Genomic DNA, 23,209 nt, shown 5'->3' on the forward strand with positions numbered 1-23,209 from the left:
ACAAAAAACACCCTCAATAAAGACAATATCAAACACGTCCCCTGAATTCCTAAAGGCACCGGAACACCCACTTTCAGATACAACACACTTTCAGATACAACCACCCCACAATTCTCACACGGCCAAATAAACAAGAAAATCGACATGCTCTAATGCACACACTGACCCCCAAACCGTGCACACGCCCTTATCGGTGTGCAGTGAGTGGCACTGACCTAACAGGTGAGCAGCACAGAAGTCACAAACCATACAGTGTACAACCTCCTTTATTGTTAATTTCATGCACACAAGGTGTAGGCAAGGCATCCGTGATTTGACACCGGACTGGGAACTACAGTTACTATTCAACTGAGGCAGGCTGTTCACATCACTGACACCTCTCCGTACTGAACCTGAGTGCTCCACTTCTCCTCAGCTGCACCACGTGCACAGGTCACACAGGACGCACCTGAGGACGGCACGCACTGGCAGCAGCCCGCGCTACCTGCTGGACTGCATCAGGGTCTTCCGTCCCGAGGAAGCGTCCCCAGCCTCAGCCTTGCTCAAGAGTGCTAGCGACACCGGCGGGACACACTCAGGGTCCTCTGCGGTATTAAAGCCCCCTCACGTCAGGTTCAGGCACCGTCAGAACACGGGGAGCGCCCAGCCAGGACCGGCACCAAATTCTGCGGTATAGCCGCTCGCTCGCTCTGCACCAGCTGGCCACTCGGGCCGCACAGACCAAGGGTGAGCCCACCGCACAGCGGGAACGATCACAAAGTGCAATAACCGCTCGGCAAGACTGGGGCTGGGGGGTCCATTACCTTCTAAGTAACGGACTCTCGGGACGCCGCCATGGCCGCGATTCCGTGGGCGTGCGCTCTCCTCGCGCCTGCGCATCACCTGGGTTGGACGCCCGCAACGGATGCTGGGAGACGTTGGAGGGCAACTGGAGCACGCCGGGAACCCGGCGCGCCCAGAAAGGGCGTGCGCATGCGTGCGGAGCGCGCGCCAGAGGTAGGCATGCAGGGAGGCAGCATGAGGTCTAGAAAGATTTTTGAGGTTTTTCCGCGATGAGACGAGTCCTGGAATCTTTGTGGCTGTCCCTCCATTAACCTAGCGCGTCTGAAACGACCCCTGATGGTTTGGAAGAGGGCAGACGTCCACGCAGGCATGCACACCCCAGGGAAGGGCTCTTCCCAGGGCTGCACCCTAGAGCGAGTCCCCTGCATTGGGGTCAGCGCTTGCAGCCTCTCCGGACTGCAGGTCTCTGAGACTTGGCCGCGCCTCCCACAGACGCTGCCTCCTCTCTTCCCAGGCCTCCTGGGTTCCATGGAAGAGCAGTCTGGCCAAGAATATTGGACCTGCAAGCACTGAGGGACTCCGGTTCCTAGCTCCGTTCTTAGAGTTTGTCCTCTGGTATTTACTGCACTGGGGAATTTATAGAATACAGGGAATTCTAAATAAACAGTGATTCGCAAATGCTTTCGTTGAAAATTTCTTACCATCCTAAGACGTGACAATCTGAACCACATAAAGTAAAAAATACCATGTAGTATAGGCGTAATTTTACAACAAAGAAACACTCATTCCTTAAGTTCCTGAGTACAAAACGTGGCCTCATCAACCCTGCAATATGAAGTTATTGTTTGAACCCCATGTAGGGGTGCCCACGATAAAAATACAAGTCTTTGAGAAGGCTCTTAAACTTGTTTATTTTTTAAGTCACACCGCTAGGGTTTTTGTTTGTTTTGCCAGTCACCAATACCTTGCTTGAATTGCTCCCACATTATCTTCTGAACATGGGTAGACCTCTTCCCAGTGCTTGCATGGAGAATAAAAACATTGTTGAGTGTAAATGGGTGGTCATGCTACAGAGGACTGAGGCTGCTAGCCCCTGGGTTATTCTCCAGGTGACTTCAATTCCAGGGCTAGGCCAAGCGGGAACTAGGTGCATGGAACTTCAGTTCTTTTCAGGTCGCACCTGGATTCATGAACCCAACAACCTGAGGCATCATCTGTGGTCTCCCAGGGTGCACATCAGCAGAATGCTGGAGGCCCAATTACTCCAGTACAGGAAGGGACATCTAAACTGCTAGACTCAACACCATCTGGAGTACCTGCAATATTTATGAGCTAAAGACCCACTTTTTCTAGATACCTATCCTACAAACCAAAGAAAGTAACCACAAGTAACACAAATTCATTCAGTCCTTGATGGACAGAGGCGTTCCAACAGAGGACATCAGAAGTCAGATTTTCCTTGGAAATGCCTTTTCAGCAGTGGACAGGACTTGGGGATGCAGACTGCTTCCCTCAGGATGAAGTGCACACACTGCAACTATCTCTGATCCGCTGGTACCTCGTTTTCAGACACTTGGTCCCCTCTTCTCCCTGAGCAAGCCTGTGCTGATCACATCTTGTGTTCTGAAATTTGATGAGAAAGTGCCTCCCTGAGTGTAGCTAGGAGCCTACCTTCCTCCACAGGTGGGAAGCAGGGTGGCCTAGGAACCAAGAGTAGGTATATCGATATGGAACAGAAGTTAAGGAGGAACCAAGTACAGTCGGTGTGCGGAATCAGAGACTACTTTAACACTGCCTGAGGAGCTCACATCAGCTGTTTTGCCACAGTTCAACTTCAAGAGAACTTGAGATTCTGCCCCACTGCAAGAGCCTCAGAATGTCTCCCCACCCCCACCCAGGCTGCTCTCCCGCCACCCCTCCCCCACTAGAGGAGCCTGAGCCCCACATTCCATTCCTGTTACCTTTAAACTTGCCCCAGCTGCTGCAGTTGGACCCTGAGCGGCCAGCTCACTGCTGGGACCTGAACTTGCTTCTCTCATTGAGGAGGCTGTGCTGAGTGTCCAAGCCTGCGGGGAGAGCTTCAGGAGGTGGTAAGTCTGTAGGGGTGGGGCTGTTTAACCAGATTCTTGCTACTACTCGGATACTTGGGAACTCACATGTGACACGACCCTGGGGACAGCTGACTGGACTGAAGTAGAAGAAAGAGACAGCCCTGGATGTCCACAAGGACATCGTACCTGGGGAAGCTGTGGAAGCCCACATTGAACAGACGCTGCTGACTGGGGAGACTAGTGGCCACGTATAGGTGGATAAAGAGGCCCCACGGGAAGTGTACTGATGAGTAGAAGATACGGGAGCAAATGGATTCATTCTCTGTAAACCAGGATAGGGACACAGGTCACTTCAGTCTGAGGGGTGTAGTGCGAGGATGGGCGGGGATGAGGTGGAGGCAGAGAGAGGGTTCAGGGTACAGCTGAGCCTACCCTTTCAGTCACAGGGAGCCTGCCCTTGAAAGGGCTCAGAGGGTTTAGACAGGGGTATCCTAGGTGTTAGGATGCTGTGATGAAATGGGCTTAGCCATGAAAATGATCACTTGGGCTCCTTCCCCTTTACCCACTCTTCCTTGAGTGAGGCTGGAAATTACCCCAACCTCCACCGCCCAGATCCTCCCAGCTCTCTGCTTCCTACCAGCAGTGGTTTCTTTCATTATGGGAAAGTTGTTTTTTCTGGATTCTGCAAGGACAGGAATGGCAATTAACATCAGGCAACAGAGGGCTTGGGTTTCCCTAAGTGGTGTGCATGGTTCCTCTTGTAGTGGAAACACAAGTCTTTCACCCAAGTCACCCTACACCTCATGGTGGGCCCCTGCCCAGGACTTTCCATAAAGACGATGGCAGTGCACGGACTCCACGTCTGTACTTCACAGGCAGGTTCAGCTGGGCAGAGTGGCTGCATTTCCACAGGAAGTTTCAGTGAATGCTGTTTTCCACCTTTATTTGCATAAAGCTTATTTATTTGAGTAGCAGAGTGACACAGGAATGGAGAAAGTGAGGGCTTGACAAGCAATGGAAGAGGGAGAGGGAGAAGAGAGAAAGAGAGAGGAGAAGGGAGAGACAGAGAGGGAGGGAGGGGGGGGAGGGAGGGGGAGAGAGAGAGAGAAAGGAGGGAGAGGGGGAGGAGGGGAGGGAGATATCAACATCTTCTATCCACTGTTACTCCCAGTGTCTGAAATAATCAGAGCCGGGCAAGATCAAAGCCAGGAACCCAGAACACTGCCAGAGTCTCCAACAAAGGACAGGAATTCATGTGCTATGTCTTCATTTTCTGCCTCCCTTTTCACATTAGCAAGAAGTTGGATCAGAAGTACAGTTGCCAGGACTACAACAAGCTCCAATATGGGGTGTGGACATGCCAAGTTGCAGCTTAACTCACTGTGCCAAAAAAACCACACCTGTTTTTATATTAAAGGATGGAGAGCAGCAGTTAGGAAGGTTATGTTCAATGTGAGGACATGGCTCCTGATCCTTAGACACATGTGCACTGTGCCTGTTGTCATTTACTGGGCTCTGTGTGGTTCCTGGTCAGGGATGTGTTCCAGCACGTATTGTACCCCCAACTCCCTGACTCAAGCCTACTCCTCATGCCTTCACTTTCCATCACTGAGAGAATAAAGAACGATCCCAAAGAGTCACCATTTCCCTCAACCAACTCTGATCTGACCCTTTAGAAACTACAAAATCCCGGACACCTCCCCAGACACCCCTACCAGTCACCACCCTGTGGACTTTCTGACCCTATGCAGCCATCACTGATTGTATAAGGACACCATCTCAAGGGACCAACATCCTCATAGCAGGCCTGTTCTTGGGGAACACAGCTTCTAGCGTGGCCAGAGGGACCACCAGGTCCTGCAACCAGGGGCGGCCAATATATGCTCCCTGTGGTTTTGGCAGGGCCCTCTGAAGAGGAGTACCACCTGCTAGCAGGATGACGTTATCCTCAGAGATGGCAAGGTTATACTCATGAATCACAAGGCCATGGTAGGGAGAGGTTTCTTCCCAGACCTTTGACCTTCTTGTGCTAGGGTTTAAGGGAAGGGTTCCACTACGAAGTGTCAGCTAAAGAAGCCTAAGGTGGGGTCTGGGCTCGGTGTTGTGAATCAGCTGGCTTTCCCTAGGCCGGGTGGGCACGTGGCACCACAGCTGTGTAAGTCCCCTGGCTTGCTGTGGAGTACTGAGGGGCCCAGTGCCACTAGGGAGGCAATGCTGATCCAGGTGTGGGGAGACACCTATAGAACTAGGAGTCACCCTGTGTGACTCTAGGGGCAGTGAGAATTCATTGTTCCATCCTGGCAATGAAGGGTATTTGAGAATTGCTATTCGAGAAGGGTATTGAGAATTGGTTCCCCTATTCCATTCACCCTTCTCCTTTGTCTCCACAGCATCTCCAGGGCTGGGAACAGCCATGATCCCGCACCCAGGCACCTCCACGTCTCTCGTCATGCTGCTGCCCTTTCCCCAACCAATTCATGGCACTGCACCCCAGCCACCCTGGGGGCAGCCCCCTCCGCCCCTCCTGAATGTGGCATTCCCTCCAGGCAGCCGCCTCGTACTGCCTGCTGCCATCCCCAGGATGCCCGCAGTGGCCGGAGATGGTGGCTGCGGCCCCAATGGGGCTGGGAACGTCCACCTATTACTCCAGTTGAGGACAGGAGGGCAGCCAGTGGAGCCCCTCCACTCTCAGACCTTGGTCTACAACCAAACCCGTATCAGCCTCAATGCCCCAGGGGGCCTCTGTGTGCCAGGGCAGAACCCTGCTCCCATAGCAGTGCCTGGGTCTTCCCTACATGCTACAGTGCCTGCACCTACCATGGCGGGAACTCAGGCCAGTCAGGGGGGCTGGCCTCTGGGCCTCCCTCCTCCAGCTCCACCACCAGCTGCCCAGCTGGCCCCAATGGTCTTCCCAGTTAACAACGGGCCACCACCACAAGGGGCAGACAGGGAGCGCATCCTGCCTACTCCCAAGGCCCAAGCCTCACCAGACGACCCCTGCAACTCCACCAGCGTCTACGAGAACTTCCGGCGCTGGCAGCACTTCAAGGCCCTGGCCCGGAGGCTCCTGCCCCAGAGCCCTGACACAGAAGCTCTGTCCTGCTTCCTCATGTGAGCACCCATGCCCAGGGCCTGGGGCAGTGCATTGGGAGGATCACGGGCTGGGCAACGCAGGCTATGAGGGCTCCCAAAGGAAGACCCTGAAGGCAATCGAGAGACCACATGCAGTTCCATTGTCAGCCATGCTACCTCATGCTGCGTGTGACACGATTCCAGGGCCTTTCCCCACTGGATCTTAGCTATCCTGTGATAACATTTACATTTCCACCATTTCCAGGGTGACCCTTACAGAACACTAAAGGTCAGAGCGGGTCCTGGGATCACAAGAGCCACCACTGGGGTTTGAGTCTGAGTCCACACAGCAATCCCTGTCCACCACCGGCATCGTATGCAGAGGGTCACAGACCTCAGGGACTTGATGTGAGGGGCAATAAGGAGGGAAGTCTTATACACAGCCCAACCTTCACTCTTGCTGGGACTTCCAGGAAGACAGAAGGTGGCCCGAAACCCACCCTGGGCCACGCTGGGGCCCCAACACGAGGGTCTGTCTCAGGCCAGCACTGACATCACAGCCCAGAGCCCTCATAGGGGAGGAGACGCTCGCACCCGTTCCTAGGGAGCTGAAGTTCACTGCAGCTGAACCTGCTGAGCTTGGCACAGGTCAGGCACACGCTCTGTCTCAGGAAACGACTGCTGTCATGCCGTCATGAGGAAAAGACAATGTGGTCAGGAACACAGCCACAGCCCAAACACCACGGTCCAGGCTGTGACCGGACTCTGAGCCCCTAAGGCAAGAACGCAGGCCACTGTCCGGGGGCTGGGGACCAAACAAGAGGGAGCCTTCCCCACAGTGGCACACTCCCCTTTCTTGACCACTCGGGCCCAGCTCCTCCTGTCTACCACCATCACGACACACACAGCCACCTTCCACTGAGCAGGGCACTGCGTCCATGTCGCGCCCACCTCTGACCTCCCGGCCGCATCGGCACTCAGCCTGCAGCTGAAAGCAGTCTCCACGCCTTGGTGTTGACGTCTCCATCTCCCTGCCGCTCTGGACACTCAGCATTGCCCAGGAGGCACATCACACCCAACTCAGTCCCCACGCACTGAGCCTGGTCCCCTAATCAGGGCACAGCCTGCATGGCTCCCTTCCTTCTCCCCACTCACAGGAGCTCTGAGGTCCCAACTCCAGTGCGGCCTCTGGCCAGCAACTATAAAGCAGGTTACACGCTCAGCCCTGGGGCCAGGAACCCGCACCAGAGCCCTGGCACCCAGGTCAGATCATTCTGTGTGCTTCTCCCTTTGGGCTGCACTACACAAGGCCACACACTGGACAGCTCCAGCCACAGATGTTCATGTGTCACGTCTGGAGGCTGGAAGACTGAGCACAGCACATGGCTGGATTCAGATTCCGGTGAGGCTGCTCTTCCTGAGACAGGACCTTCCCACTGTCTTCATTTGAGAGTCAAGCTGTGGCGAGTCTTGCTTCTCCTCTAAGGACACCAGTACTATCATAGGAGCTGCAGCCTTAGCACCTCTCCTAACCCTAACTGCACCACAGACACCACCTCAGACCCCATCACACTGAGGATTAGCACTTGCACACATGTATTTAGGGCATACAAGCATCCAATTCATGCTGCACTGTGATACTGAAGCTGCAAAAGGAAGACAGAGAGGCCAGCACAGCCCTGGAAGTGGGTATCCCCCAGATGAGAGGTGCCCAGGAGGCTGGAGAGCCCACACTGGAGGAGGACACGACAGGGACAGAGGGAAGGGGAGACCCCAGCACAGTAGTCAGAGCCCTGAGCTCAGGAGGCAGGGTGGACATGTGCATTTTCACTGACTCCGGGGAATTAATTCCAGCCCCGTGCTGCGGACCCTGGCCCAGCGGAGGCCCACCATGCCGCTGGAGGAGGGCCTGCGGTTTGCCTTGCGTGAATGGCAGCACAAGAGCAACTTCGACCGCATGATCTTCTACGAGATGGCAGAAAAGTGAGTTGGGAGTCCGGGTCCCGGTGCTGGGTGGTGGAGGAGGCTGGGGAGGGAGGCTGGGCCTGAGGGGCTGGACATGTGAGCACATGTACGCAGAGGGCCGTTCCTTGGATCAGTCCCTCCGTGGGCCCTGCTCTCACAGGATACTGCCCCACCACCTGGATGTAGGGTTCTAGGCACTCTCCTCCCCGGGAGTCCTCCCTATCTGTGTCTGAGCTACCGAGGCTCTGACGTTCAAGGTTGAGGTGGAGCAGCCAGGGCAGCCCTTGTGGTTCCTCCCACCACGAGGACTCTGCACACGGCAAGACCTCACACCCTGGAGGGGGGTTGTGGACAGATGTGTTGTTACGGTGAAACGCCATCCCAGAATGTGCTGCAGCCCAGAGTGTGTCCTCAGGGATCTGGTGTCTCAGACACACGGCCCTGTCTGCATTTCTGCCGGTTCATGCAGTATGATAAGTTGAAACACACAGCACTCAGAGGCCATGCCCACCTCTCAGCCAGGCCTCCCATCCTCCAGCCTGCCCCTGACCCGAATACCCTGCTCCCCCTACAAGGGTCACAGTCTCGGGCTCAGGATCTTTGATTCTGAACTAGGACACAAAGAGCTTGTGATAAATGTCCTTTTGCGCAGCCTCTGGAGTCAGCCCTGCTTGGGGCTCTGTGTGGGGCCAGACCAGGCATGGAAGTGGTGAGATCTGCTGTGCCTTTGTTAACTGGGCCTGCAGGGGATCAGAGACACACGTCACCTGCCCGAGCAGGGCAGACAGAGCACTGTTCCCAGCATGTTTTACCGCTGTGGGACTGACCAGACTTGGGCCTCCCTGACCCCAAGGGACACGTGCATGTGTCCGCCACCAGCTGCTGCCAGAATGTTGTCAGGGCGTGGGCCCCTCACATTTGGCCTGTGTCCCCCACGCTCAGGTTCATGGAGTTTGAGGAAGAGGAGGAGATGCAGATGCAGAAGCTGGAGTGGATGAAGGGGAAACCTTGCCAGCCCCCACTGGTCTCACCAGCACTGCTTCCTCAAGGGCCCCCAGCCCCTGTGGCTGTCCAGCAGCCAGGTACAGTCTCCCGTGTCCCAACACAGTCCGTGGCAGAGGCCAACGCAACCCCAGGATCTGCTGTCCCCTCGTCTGGGCCTTTCCTTCAAGAGCAACATGTGTTCCTTTGTGCAGAATGTCCATGGGCAGCCCAGGGGCCCACATGCTTTGGGCCATTACCTGGGGATTTTTCATACCTCAGTCCTAGTGCCTCTCATCCCTTAGCTTCCCAAGGAGCCAGCTAAGACTGGCCAGGATGGGGTGTGGAGATAAGAACGAGGAGTGCTGGTGACAAATGTTCCACCTCTCGGCCCCATCTCCTCTCTCGGATGCTTTTGTCAGCTTCTCCTGGCCCAGCGTGACCACTCATGTCCTCCAACAACTGTCCACCCCACTGCAGCTGACATGACGCTGGAGCCCCTGCACTCACACCATGTTCCCATCCACAGGGTGTGCCCCCAGGAAGGCCAGCTCCAAGGCCCTGCCTGCCTGTCCAGTGCCACCCAGACACCAGGGGCCTCAGGAAAAGACACCCAAGGAGATCCCACCAGAGGCCGTGAAGGAGTACATGGAAATCATGGACACGTTGCTGGGGCCAACACCCTTGTCCTTGGAGCCTCCCGATGGCCACCCAGAAGAGGACACAGATGAAGTTTTCCTGGAGAATGAGGGGTCATGCCCGGACCCGGAAATGCTGTCCTACATTGACCATCTATGCTCCCAGGTGGATTTTGTCACCAAGGTGGGTTGGGATGCAGCACTGGGATGCAAGATCCAAAAAATGACCCTGCCAGGCCCTTAAGCCAAATGCAAGTTCTTCACCACTGCCTTTGTGTTCCTCAGTGAGGGAGGGAGGGAGTGAAGCTGACTGCCCACTGATTTACACCCCAGAGTGTGAAGAGTGATGGGGCCGTCATTGCTCTCTGGTTCTGTTCAAGTTCCCATCATCTCAGGTGCTTCATGCAAGGATGAGCATGGACATCTTGCATCTCTTCTAGGTGGAGGCCATCATTCACCCCAGATTCCTGGAAGAACTGCTTTCCCCAGATCCACAGCTGGACCTCACGGCCCTGTCCAAGGAGATGGAGAAGGAGGAAGGGCTGACTGCTGACCAGGTAAAGGACAGAAGGTGGTCAGCAGGTAGAGCAGGCATAGCATGTAGACAGGGCAGGGAGGGGCTCCAGGAAAGCAGGGGTTTGGGGGCAGCATGCAGACAGGGCAGGGAGGGGCACCCAGAAACCAGGGGTGGGGGCTTCATATAGACAGGGCCTGGAGGGGCACCAGGAAACCAGGGGTGGGGGGACAGGAGGTAGACAGGGCAGGGAGGGGCACATAGGTAGACTCGTGGTAGAAGGGGGGACCCCAGCATGGCAGACCCAGATCATTTTGTCTCCCCCTACTCTGCTGGGGAAAAATGACTTCTTGAGGAGCTGCTTCGGGTGGGGTGCAGGTGCACACATGTGTTAAGGAGACAGAAGAGCCAGTTCCAGGTTAGGGTACAGGGCTAGAATGAGGCCCATGTGGGTGGAGGCAGAACCCCTCACACTAATGGGACCAGCCCAGAGACTCAGGCCTTTCTGCCTCCTCCCGAGTACCTGCTGTGCACTCCCTGGCCTCCCTCACACCTGGCACAGCCATTAAGGGCCTGTTTCCTCTGAAGGTGATGGCGAAGCACTGCTCTTTGAAAGAGGATGGGGCTGTGGGGGCAACCCCCAGTCATGGTGTGCCCCAACTGAACCCCAGCAATTCTGAATCTGGACCCCAACAAAGTGCGCAGAGTGACAACCAGGGCCCCCGCCTTGGGGCCAGAGCTGAGTGCTACTCCTGGTCCATGCCTTCCCAAGACCTGCAGAGACATGCTGTCCCAGACACCCCCCTGTGCAGGCCTGAGGTTAATGCTGTCTTTAGTGGACATCGGCAGTGTCCCTCACTGGGGGCCACCAAAGATGCCAGGAGTTTCAGAGGAGGACCCTCTGTTGGGGGCCCGCACACACCATTGGACAACTCCAGTGAGAACGAGGAGGAACTTCCCAGTCTCTCCTTCCTCCTGGCCTCCCAGCACCACCTGCTGCCCTTGGGCTTTGCACGGAGCAAGGCCTCTGCTGAAGACCTGCCCTGCCTTGGAGCTGGGAATCCTTGCAGAGCACCAAAACCCCTGTCTACCCACGGAAGGGACCCTAGGGGTCCCCTCCCACATGCTGCAAAGTCCAGGAAGCAAGCTCTGCAGGGAGGCCAGGGCCCTGCAAAAAAGAAGCCCTGCCCAGTGCCTCAGCTCAGGGCTTCGGGAGGGCAGGCCCAGGCTCTGGGCTCTGTGGGAAACTCCCAGGCTCAGAAGAGGAAACGTGACCACTTGGTCACCAGGAGGAGGAAGAAGCACCATTCAGCCCACTAGGTGGCGCCAGGGCTCTGGGAGCAGCTCCTCCAGGTGCAGCCTGAAGCACATGGACCCTAACTCTGCCCTGCACCCAAAGTGCTGACCCTGCTGTTCCTCACCACAAGAGGGCGACTCTAGGAGCCCCGGGTGGAGGGACCTGGGGCAAGAGTGTGGAATCATCCCTTTGGGACTTTGTTTGTGTAAATAAAGGAAGTTACATTGGAAATCGTCTCTGCTCTGCTGCCCTCTGTCCTGGCGTCAGTGGGGAGTGGACGGTGAGGCGAGACAGACGGGGATGCCTGCTCGTGGCTGCACAGCAGCCTGACCGACGTCTCCCTCCGGGTTCACACACTTCTACCCCGGCTGCCCGTGCCCCGCACCATCACCGCCCACACAAGCCCTCATTTGCTCTGGGTCCTCCGGAGCCCCGCTGTCCTTTGTGTCCTATAAATGTCTTCCTGGGAGCTGCTTCTGAGCCTTCAGACGAGGGCCCCAGGAGCAGAGTTCGAGAACTGAGCCTGGAGTGGGCACCCTCCCGAGGCGGCTCCTTTCTGCTCCCCTGAAGCAGGCTCCTGGCAGGCCTGGTCCCTCCTCAGTGTGGGTCTGGGGAGGTGGAAAGCGCTGGCTTTGGGAAAAGAGGCTGCGGCATCTGGGGAAATGGAGGCCGACAAACTGAGCAGCACTGATGGCCGCCAAAGCCAAGGGCTGTGCTTTCTCAGTCACCAGGGGGGACTGCTCACAGGGGACCTCAGCACTGCAGGAGGTCCTCGACGGCTCTGTGCCCTGGGCAGCACTGGGGGTGGCCCTCACTGGTCCTAACAGGCGGCCCCATGCTGTACCAGAGGCCGGGAAAAGGGCAGGCCAGCACGAGTCTGCTCATCAGTCGACCACAGGCAGTGGCTGGCACAGGCCTCCTGCAGACAAGAGAAGGGCTGGCTCCTGGGACACACGGGGGCAGCTGAGGCCCTTCGCAGCCCCTGCAGTTTCTGTGAAGGCGTCCTGGGCTGGGAGGAAAGAACCTGGGCGGCCCCACGGGGGCTCTCAGGACCTGACTCCTACCCTAGACAGGCTCTGCAGTGTCCCCAGACCAGCACGGCCCTGTGAAGGACTTCAAACCCCACTAACTAAGCTCTGGTCCCTGACACCAGCACGGGTGCCTTGTGTGCAAGCCTCTCACTAACTTCAGACAAACATTCATGACTAAGGCTGCCCTGGGCTGGCTCTCATTCTCCCCATCTCAGTCTCCCGAAGGACGAATTCCACCTCTGATGCCAACACCCCTTCCTGCAGTGTCCAGAGATTCTCATTTTCTTCAATTACTGATGCTTTGGTTGTGAAATCAAGAGAATGTAAGGGCACCACTGTGACGTAGCGGGTAAAGCTGCCACCTGCAGCACCAGCATTCCATATGGGCGCTGGTTCGAGTCTCAGCTGCTCCACTTCCAATCCAGTTCTCTGCTGTGGCCTGAGAAAGCAGTGGAGGATGGTCAAGTCCTTGGGCCCCTGCACCCACATGGCAGACCCAGAAGAAGCTCCAGGCTCCTGGCTTTGGATCAGGTCAGCTCCAGTCATTGTGGCCATTTGGGGAGTGATTCAGCAGATGGAAGACCTCTCTGTCTCTGCCTCTGCCTCTCTGTAACTCTGCCTTCAAATAAATAAAAAAAGAACTTCAGTAAAAACATAATAATACTACCCTCACAGCATGAGTTACGAGTGTTCTGGTTCTACTTTGGAACAGCTGAAGGGGATTGATATTCATTTTTTAAGAGAAATTGATTTTTTTTTCATTTTATTTGAAAGGAACAAGAGGAAGGGAGAAGAAGAGAGGGAGGGAGATGGAGAAAAGGGAGAGGGAGAAAATACCCCTATGTGCTGCATCACTCCCAAGCTGGCAATGGCCTGGGGCTGGGTTGAGTCCATGCAGTATCTTCCGCTATAATCTGTTATTCCACAGGAGCCCTTTTGATGAGGTGGGGAGGTGTTGGAGGGGAGGCATTCTGTAACCCTGTGATTTTACTGAACCTGGGCTACTGTCCTGTGACCTTCACATGACCTCTGAGTAGCCCTCACCCCAACCATGGTGTGGAAGAAATGCAAGAGCGTGCTGGAGCTGGGCATTTCTTGTCCACCAAGTCAGTTAGGTGCTGGTAAACCCTCCAAAGAAAAGACTCGCGTAAGAGCTGCAGTGGACGGTAGGCTTTTGTAAGCAGGGCTGATGGTCTCTTCACATTTCACAGTCGTCACGTGGCCATCCCTGTCAGAAGCAGGACAGGATCTCCCTCTTATCCACGCACCAAGAGCTTGAGCAGGCTGCTGAGATAACACTCAGGTAACCACCCCAGCCCCTACGTCCATCTCTCGTCCTCCAGTCACAGGCCAGGACCCCTTTCCTCACGTCCTGGTTCTGGACGCAGCCATGCTCAGTCAGCTACGCCCCAGGCTTTCCCTCCCTGAGGTCCACTGCAGTTCAGTCTTCGCTTTAAAACCTCCAGCCATGCTGCTTCTCTACTCAGGAAAGCCCTGGATCCTCTGCACTGTGGGTCCTGAGTGGGACGTCTCACTCCTTCCATAGGCCTGGTGTCCCTGTAGCAGGCACGTTCCGTGAGAGGCAGAATCAGCCTTCTCCCCTGACGGTGCCCCTTAGTGTCCCCCTACACACCTGCTCTTCTCCTGGGATCCCACACTTGAGAGTCTTCCTGCAAGGTCTCCTTTCTGAACAAGGGAACTGTATGCTGACCCCAAGGGAAGGGCGGGCATGGAGAGCATGAGAGATCAGAAGAGCAGCAGGGTGGGTCATTGCTTTCCTCACCTCCGCCACACTTGGTTTGAGGGTGGGCAGAAGAGCCAAGGGGAAGTGTCAGGCAAGGACACTGGGACATGGGATGAAAGGCGCTGAATGCCCACAGGTCACGCCAAGGCTTTCTGGGAGGCCCTGAGGATAAATGGCAGCAGAAGCCAGGTAAGCACAGTTCTAGGGCTGTGTGGGGTCCAGGTGAACAACGGGCTGGTGTAGGATGGAGCAGATGCTGGGTCTGGGGAAGGAGTGGGCCTTGTGATTCTGTCAACTCAGCCCACTGAGCAGGAGACCCTGGGAAGATGCTGGGGTAGACGCAGTGCCAGGCGCAGTGCCAGCAGACCAGACCCACACTGGCCTGTTTCACCAGTCCCCAGACTTTGGGAAGGTAGCAAACTAGGGGCTCCAGAACCACACTTCCTCCACCCACTGGGGGAGGGTGCAGCGTGTACAAACAAGGTGAGGACGGCTGTGTCAGGACCTAGGGTGTCACAGCAGGCCACAGGCAGTTAACAGAGCCAGCCTGCTGCTAGGCACAGGGTGCCAAGTTGGCAGGCACCAGGCAGAGATAGGACCAAAAAGACGCCAGCAAAGAAGAAAAGGTAGAAGCCATTGACAGGGAGAGAAAAGGGGGACTTGGTGCGATCACAATTCGATGGCCTCCGGGTGTCCTCGTTCTCATCCCTGGGACCTGGGACTAAGTGGCTTCATGTGCAGAAAGACTTTGCACACTGGATGGAGCTGGGCGCCCTAGAGGGTAGAGGACCCTGGAGTACTCAGGTACCATCCCTGATGTCCTTCTAAGGGGACGAGGTAGCAGGGGTCAGGGGCAGAAGGAAGGTGAGGACAGAAGCAGAGGTTGTCTGGATGCACTTTGAGGATGCAGGAATAGGTCACTGGCCAGGGTGTGCTGCCACCCGGAGAAGCTGGAAAGGCGGGAGCGGAATGTGCACGAGGGGCTCACTAGGAACCAGGTGGCCCACACCTGGACTCTGGCCCTCCAGGTCTATTAGTCACTCAGTGTCAGCCACTGGGCTCCCAGGTGGTGCTGACTGGATACTGTGTGCTGGGGAATTCACATCAGCGTCCTCCTGAGGACAGTGCTGTGCCTGTGCTGTCCTGTTGTTCCCTTCTTGGGCTCCCCACAGTGAGTGCCACTCCCCTGCCTTCCTCTCACTGTGCCACCACCCAGCCTGAGAAGGCGGCAGCAGGCCTCACCTGCACAGTGGGTGCTGTCTGCTCCAGGCCATGCAATGAGTGCTATGAGCTATGGGGTCCCCAACATCACCCTGGATTTAGTGCTGGTGGGGGAAGCACCAAAGGACCCCAGCAGTCTCCAGGCCCTTGGGGAGCTCCAAGAGGGTAAAGTCCCACTTCTTAGGACCCTATGCAGGGGCAGGTCTGAGACAGGCACTAAGAACAAGTGCAGCTCAGACACAGGGAGATGGACAAGATCTGGAACTGGAGGGCCAGCACTTGCTCAGCATCTGCTGAATGCCAGGCAATGTGCTTACTTTTCTGTAGGAACCTTAAGACCAAGCCCATTTCCAGGTGAGGAAACCTTGCTAAGGTCACAGTGCAGGCGGATGACCGACTACAGACTGCAGCCAGGCCTGTCCTGGCCCACAGTGTGAGCACTGAGTCACTCCGCAGCACGTGTCTCCCCAGAGCTGTGTCTTGGCACTCTGGGTAGGGCGGGTGCAATTCAGGGCAGAGCAGGGAGCCCTGGGGAGGAGGTGGGGACCAGGTCAGGGAGGGGAGGAATCCTGAGGGTTCCCAGACACAGGCAGTGGTGATGGACAGGGTGAAGAAAGAGGGGCAAGGGTGCTTGTCTGGACTCTCAGAAGTCCAGCTCAGCAGTGCCCTGGCCTTGGGAAGGTACAACAGGAAGGCAGGGCTGTATGTGCATGATGGTGTGCCCATCAGGTGCACTGTCAAGGGCACTGGCCCTGAGACACCACAACAGGGCCTTTTTAGGAGAAGGCAGGCGCAGGGCCACACTGGAGAGGAGGTCCAGCCCAGCCCTGCACTCAGCAGGCCCTTTGCTCTGCCTGTGGGTGCAGCAGACTCTCAGGAGGGGGCCCAGGTGAGACAGCCTGAAAGAAGCAATGAGGGGTGTAGGGACAGGGAATCAACAGACCTGGAACCTCCTCCCACAAGGAGGGCAGGGAACTGAAGGCCCTCCCTGTAGCTCAGCAAGCTCACTGGGAAGCAATGAAAACTGAGTTACTGGTGCAGGCACTGTACACAGCACCACCTGCAGTGCTAGCATTCCTATGGGTGCCAGTTCAAATCCCTGCTACTCTACTTCCCATCCAACCCCCTGCTAATGAGACAGATAAAAGCAGTGGAGTGTGGCCCAAGCATTTGGGCCCCTGCCACCCAGATGGCACACCCTGATGATGTTCCTGGCTCCTGGCTTCAGCCTGGCCCAGCCCTGGATGTAGTGGCCAAGTAGGGAGTGAAAGTGTAGGTGAAAGATCCTCTCTCTGTGTTTCTCCTCTCTCTCTGCAAGTGTGACTTCAGATTAAATAAACAAATCTTTTTATAAAAGCTAAATTGCCAAAGGACCCTTCCTACTGCCAGGGCGACTCAGTGTTCAGAGTGGGGACAACACCAGATTCTAGATTTCAATCTGTTGTTTTGCTAGTGGTACGATTTAGCTAAATGTATTCTGTTATACAAGCTTGCCATAATAAGTTGTCATTAACTAGGTAGTTTGGAAATAAGAGAAACTGATTCTCATGATTCTGGAAGCCAGAGGTCAAAAGCCAGGTGTTATCAAAGTCACTCTACCTTAAGAGGGCTGCAGGAGGAATTCCTCACCTCTGCTTACTTCTGGTCGCTGTTGGTGCTTTGTGGTCTCTAACTGTATCACTCCAGCCTCTGCCTCCATCTCCATAGGAATATCTTACCTCTGTGTGTCTCCATGGATCCTCTTATTTTTTAACACCTTCATTTTTATTTATTTGAGAGTTGGAGAGAGACAGAGACAAAGAATGACAGGCAGAGATCTTCCATCTCTTAGTCTACTTGCCTAAAGCTCTTGAAAGGCAGGGATGGGCCAGACTGAAGGCAGAGTTGGGAACGGATTCCAAGTCCCATTTGAGTGGCGTGGGGCCAGCTACCTGAGCCATCACTGCTGTCTCCAGGTACATATGAACAAGTAGCTGGAATTAAATTCAAACACAGGCACCCTAACAAGGGCTGTGGCAACACAAGTAGCCTCGTAATCACTGCATCACATGCCTGAAACTGGCCTCTCTTCTCATATGGACATTAGTCATTGGATTTAGGGTCTACCCAAAAGTGTTATCATCCTGAGATTCTTAATGAAGTACATCTATAAAGACCCCATTTCCAACAAAGGTCAAACACAAAGGTTCCTGGGAAGAAAAAAATTGGGGAATGTTAATCCACCCAATGCACCATCCTTTCAACAACCACATGAGGGAGGCTTCAGAATCCCCCATTACAGAGGACAACACCAGCTCAGAAGATAAAAAGACCAGGAGTAGCTAGTCACACAGCAGGCCCATGTGGCAGAACACTGTCGGCAGCTTTACGGTCCTAACAATTTCCTCTCCACTCCATGTGCCATGTATGGAACAGTTTAGCCCACAGAGGCCTGCTCAGAAGACTTGGTCACATGGAGGATGCTGTAGTGACCAGAATGGCTGGGCCCAGGGCGTATCACTCACTTTCACCTTCTCACTTTCTGTTTCTGCTTTTACAGCTCAGTTTTTACACCTAAACTGTACAGTTTTACAGCTCAGTTTTTATACCTATAAAATGGGACCCAGTCCTTATGTAAAAAAGGGAACTTATATCCATAATATACAAAGAGAGACTACAAGAAAAAGTCAATACAACCTTATCTAAATATGATCAGAGTCGGTGAACTCAAAAGGCTTCCATAGCCTTGGCAACTCATGACTAGAGCCTAGGGTGATTACTGACGCCATAAACAAGAGTGTCAATTTGTTAAGTCAAAAACAGGGGTCACTGTGCACTTACTCCTCATGTAGGATCTCTGTTCTTAATGTGCTGTACATTGCGATTTAATGCTATAACTAGTAGAAACAGTATTTTTCACTTTGTGTTTCTATGTGGATGCAAACTGTTGAAATCTTTACTTAATATATGCTAAACTGATCTTCTGTATATAAAGAGAATTCAAAACGAATCTTGATGTGAATGGAAGGGGAGAGGGAGCAGGAGAGGGGAGGGTTGCGGGTGGGAGAGAAGTATGGGGGGGGAACCATTGAAATCCATAAGCTGTACTTTGAAAATTTATATTCATTAAATAAAAGGGGGAAAAAAGGAAAAAGGCAAACTAACAGAAAAACAACAGGTTAAAAAAAATAGAACACAAATTTCACAGATCTCCAATGACAACACACATATGAAAATGTAGTTAGTCAGTCATCAGGAAAATGAAAATAAAAATCATAAACCACCACACTCACCAAAATGATCAGAATGAGTGTTGGTGAGGATACAACCTCTCATGCAGGCTGTTTGCTAACCTGGGAGGAAGGTGACCACACCCCTTTCTATCCTGCAGTGCTAGTCGTGACTTTCTAGGAAATGTACCACGAAAGACAGAGTGTTCATCTGTGCTACGAAGAGTAATAAAAGATGTGCACAGCTCTGCTACTCAGGTATCTCCAACTGGAAACTACTCATATACCTCCCAAGAACAGAACTGATCATAAAATTCAGTTCTCATGGCAGCACACTGTATGGCAATGAGAGTGAAAACACCTTAACTATGTGTTACAGCATGTATGGGTCTCACGTATACAACATTAAGACACAAAAGAGTGCTAGCTGTAATTCTGTTAATATAAACTAAGAATCTCGTCTAAGGTGCTTAAAAGTGAAGGTGGTAGTTGCCTTGACTATCAACGACAAGAACACGGTATGAAGTGGGGCTTCTGGGGGTGCTGGTAACACATTTTGGGAGTGTGGGGAGGGCATCAAACTTTAGACTTATGAATTATATACTCTTGGGTAGTTATGTCACACTTCAATTAGGACACTTAAATATGCCATGAAAATGGGTGTTGATTTAGGCTCCTTCTTGCAGATGCCCTGACGTTGGGCTGGGCCAGGAAAGGGGTTACTCTCGGGGAGACTGATGAGGAATGGAGCCCAGGAGAACACACAAGCGTCCCCAGACAGGGCCTTACTCACAGGGCACATGGACTCTTCTTTCGAGTTCTCCTCACAAACCATCTCCATATACAGAGCATTTGTCTGAGTCAGTTCTCTGCCCGTATAATAACTGACGGAACTGGTTCTCAATGAGACTCACCTCACCCTACTGGAGGTTGGAGGGTGGTAAAAGACACATTGCAAACAAATACATAAAGCAGGAGGTCAGTAATGTGTGCTGTGGCTTAGTCAAGTCACCCTGATGTACTCTGCTCTGAATTCTCATGCTGCCTGACTACTCACCAATATCCCTCTCACAGGGTTATTCTCATAACATCTGAGCATCAAAAACTGCCTTGGTCTCCTATTATCCTTGAAGTTCCTCTCCATTTTCTCAAATATTTCCAAACTTCTCATCCAATTCATTTCACTTCTCTGAACAACAGACCACACCTGTTCTATGCCACAGAGAGGCAAATCCCTCCAACACATGGGCTTAGCAACCATTCACTGACCTGCTCACCCTTTCATAAATCACCCTATTCAGTTTCCATACATCACTTTCTTCCATTTCTTCATCTACCCTTCACCCACATTTGCACAGCCAACAACTAGCACACCTATTGTCCTTCACATCCCCATTCATTCACTAATGCATCCCATCTTTCAGTAATCTCTCCGTTACTCAGCCATCAATCTCCCCACCTATCAATACATCCAGCCTAACTACCCATCTATCTACTCACCCATCCTTTTATCCATGCATCTGCCCACCAAATCTTCATCCATCCAACCATGCATCTACCTTCTCTTCCATTGCTCCACATCTCCACTCAATCAATCATCTATTCACTCTTCCACTGATCTGTGCACAGCCAGGTATCTCTTGGACACTAATGATAGAAGGGGACATTTGTAGGTCTCAGCATGTAAACAAGTTGAATTATATTAGATCTATTATGAATAACAAAGACATGTAGATGTAATAGTAGGGATGACCTACTTGAGCTCACAGTGTGAAGTAAAATTCCTCAGCAGAAGATCTGAATCCTAAATGTAAAGAAGAAACTCTGCAAAGACGGGAGGACAGGACAAGCTAGGCCCCTGAAACAACATAGCTAAAGACCCCGAGATGGGGAAGGCCTTGGCACACTAAAGAAACAAGACCTGTGTGACAGGGATGGCGTGAGGGATGTGGCAGGAGATGAGGCAGAGGTATCAGGAAGCCAACACTATGCAAGGCTTAAAGCCAAAGTAGGAAATTCAATTTTATTCTGAGCACAAGTGAAAAAGCCATGGGGAGGAATGAACAGGAAAGTGCAATGACATGTTTTAAAGTAACGTTCTCATAGTTGTTTGGAGAGTTAAGTAGAGACACAAGAGGCTGGATGCTAGGAGACCAGGTCAGGGACTACAGGACAGAAATAATGGTCTATCCTGCAAAGGAGGTAGCAGCACAGTGGAGTAACTACATGGTTTCACAGTCCTGAGTGAGGACTGGGATAGGTAAACAAGTATGATCACTAGGGATCACTTTCCCCACAAGGAGGAACCAGTGGCAGAGAGAGGTTCACACTGGTAGCTGTTTGTCATCTGATTAGGGAGTGATTCTAATTATTAGGCTAGGGCCCAGGATCTAGGCAGAGCCCAAATCAATGAAGACAAGTTCAGTCCAACAGACCTGTACCATCTCTGTTGAGAAAGCCTGTAGCAAATTATGACTCTACAGTTACCAGATATGTTGTTTTTCTCTTTACCATCACACTTACGCTTTTCCCCAAACCACACATACTCCCATCAATAAATTCTGTTGCCCATAAGTCTTTGCCAAATTTCTCTTTCTTCAATCATTCAAGCAACCAACCAACCGTCTCCTCTGTGACTCAGTTCACCTAACAGGACTATAAGCAGTCAACCCAGTTTAGAAGAGCAAGGTGGCGTTCAGAAAGGTTAAACACTCCAAGGTCATGATCATTTTATTGTTTCACACTGCCTCAGAGGTCAGTATACTTTCTTTCCACTTTTCCCAAACACTTTCTATGACAAGGGAAAATCAAGGTATTCAGTGGTGACCTGTAATGATCAGAGGACTCAAGTCATCTCAGATCCTTGACTGAGAAAAACATTAAATACGTAACTATGTAAACTTATTCTTGATTCCAGCTGTCCAACATTCCAAGACTTTCAGAGCCTGGGTCTAGGGCCTTCTGAGGGTGTAGAACCACACACCTTCAGAGTCAGAAGGGCCCTGGTCCAGTCCAGTCGTCATCTTACACGTCATGAAACTGAGGCACAGAGTGCCAAGGTCCAGTGGCTTCTGAAACCAGCCTTGACCTCTTTGTAGGGCTGACCCATCGCTGCTTTATTCCCTTGCACCACACTCATCGCTTTTCTCCTCCCTCGGCCTCCCATCTTTCCCACACCCATTCGCTACCTCAGTGAGCATTCCCCAGCCAGTTATCCAATAGGATGTGAGACTGGTTAGCTACACATACAGGGCTGGGAGGCAGACAGGGACAATGGAGGAGGTGAAGTTCACAGGCAGGTGCAGCTGACGCATGGAAATGTCACCCCCAAAGGGGTAAAATCCCTCAAAGTCTGAGTGCGTGAGGACCTGATCACTGGCATCTGGATGTGCTGGGTTCGCTGGTACAGCTGGGTGTTCCAGCTTTCTCCCTCCACCCATCCCAGGGCCAGACTTTGACCATTTATCCATGTCCAGGGTCCCACCCTGGGATTTGGGGATGTCCCAGCCAAGCAAGGTTTCTCCCTGAGTGGGGAGCCTGATTCATCTGGCTCATGTCATCCTGAGGGCACCTGCTTGGGAGCGACAAGGCAACATCCAGGTGACCTCCACCACTAGCCCTGTCTCCCAGGTTTCTAACTGCTCTTGGGCTGGGCTCACAGAGCTCTGGAGTCCAATGGCTGCTGGCTCCCCACCACTCTGCACCCTATGGCAGCCCTAGTCAGCCCCATAGCCTGTAAGAGGTTGAGGGGCTCTGGGCTGATGGGTGGAAGCGGTCGCAGGGCTCAGGGGAGGCAGCAGCAGCCAAAGCAGGGATCACAGAAGCACAGTTCCCATGTCCATACTGGATGCCAGGAGCAGAGGGAGGGTGGAGGGCCATGCCTGACCCTGGTCCCAGACAGGACCTCATCCTGCTGTGGCTTCAGTTCCAGAGGAGCCCTGCTCCCACCCTGACCTCACCTGACTGAGACCATGATAGGCCTGAACTCTACTAAGAGAAGTCCTGGACCCTGAGCCCTGACCTTATGTCAAGACAGACCCTAACCCCAGGCCTGACTTCCCAAGCCTGGACTCTAACCCCACCCTGATGGGTACAGAGCTAGGCCAGACCATAATACAATAAAATGCTCCTACCAATTAATGAGGAAAGAGACGAGGCATAGAAAAATAAATGATATTAAAAGATTTTGATGGGCTGGCGCTGTGGCATTCTAGGTAAAGCTGCTGCCTGCAGTGCTGGCATCCCATATGGGCCAGCTGCTCCACTTCCAATCCAGCTCTCTGCTATGGCCTGGGAAAGCAGTAGAAAATGGCCCAAGTATTAGAGCCCCTGCACCCATGTGGGAGAATTGGAAGAAGCTCCTGATTCCTGGCTTTGGATCAACACAGCTCCAGCCATTGAAGCCAGTTGGGGAGTGAAACAGTGGATGTAAAACCTTTCTTGGAGGCGGAGCCAATATGGCAGAATAGAGAGGGAGCGCACCAATAGTCTGGGAAAATTTAGTTTAATAAAAGTGGAGTTACGGTAGCCTTAGAAAAAGGATCGGGAAAAAATTGCAGAGGAAACTCTTCCGGACCTAGTGGCTGTGACTCAGAGGACCTACTGGGAGAACAAGGTCGCCCACCACATGGAAGCCGAGCCACGGGAGCCGCAGGGTCTGCGTGCCAGTGCAGGAAGGTGAGTGCATGTCACACAGACACCAG

General features: G+C 53.3%; 1 protein-coding gene across 1 annotated transcript; it reads left to right on the plus strand.

Moving 5' to 3' along the window:
- The first annotated feature begins 2,722 nt into the window (after window positions 1-2,722).
- LOC127487609 (NUT family member 2G-like) lies at window positions 2,723-11,519 on the plus strand. The gene is made up of 7 exons (XM_070049245.1): window positions 2,723-2,873; window positions 5,225-5,945; window positions 7,761-7,889; window positions 8,814-8,953; window positions 9,382-9,674; window positions 9,931-10,047; window positions 10,593-11,519. Exons 2-7 carry the CDS (start codon window positions 5,248-5,250, stop codon window positions 11,322-11,324), a joined length of 2,109 nt encoding a protein of 702 aa, XP_069905346.1. The 5' UTR covers window positions 2,723-2,873; window positions 5,225-5,247; the 3' UTR covers window positions 11,325-11,519.
- The last annotated feature ends 11,690 nt before the right edge of the window (window positions 11,520-23,209 follow it).

The sequence above is a fragment of the Oryctolagus cuniculus genome, chromosome 1, assembly GCF_964237555.1.
Source record: "Oryctolagus cuniculus chromosome 1, mOryCun1.1, whole genome shotgun sequence".
Lineage (NCBI taxonomy): Eukaryota > Metazoa > Chordata > Mammalia > Lagomorpha > Leporidae > Oryctolagus > Oryctolagus cuniculus.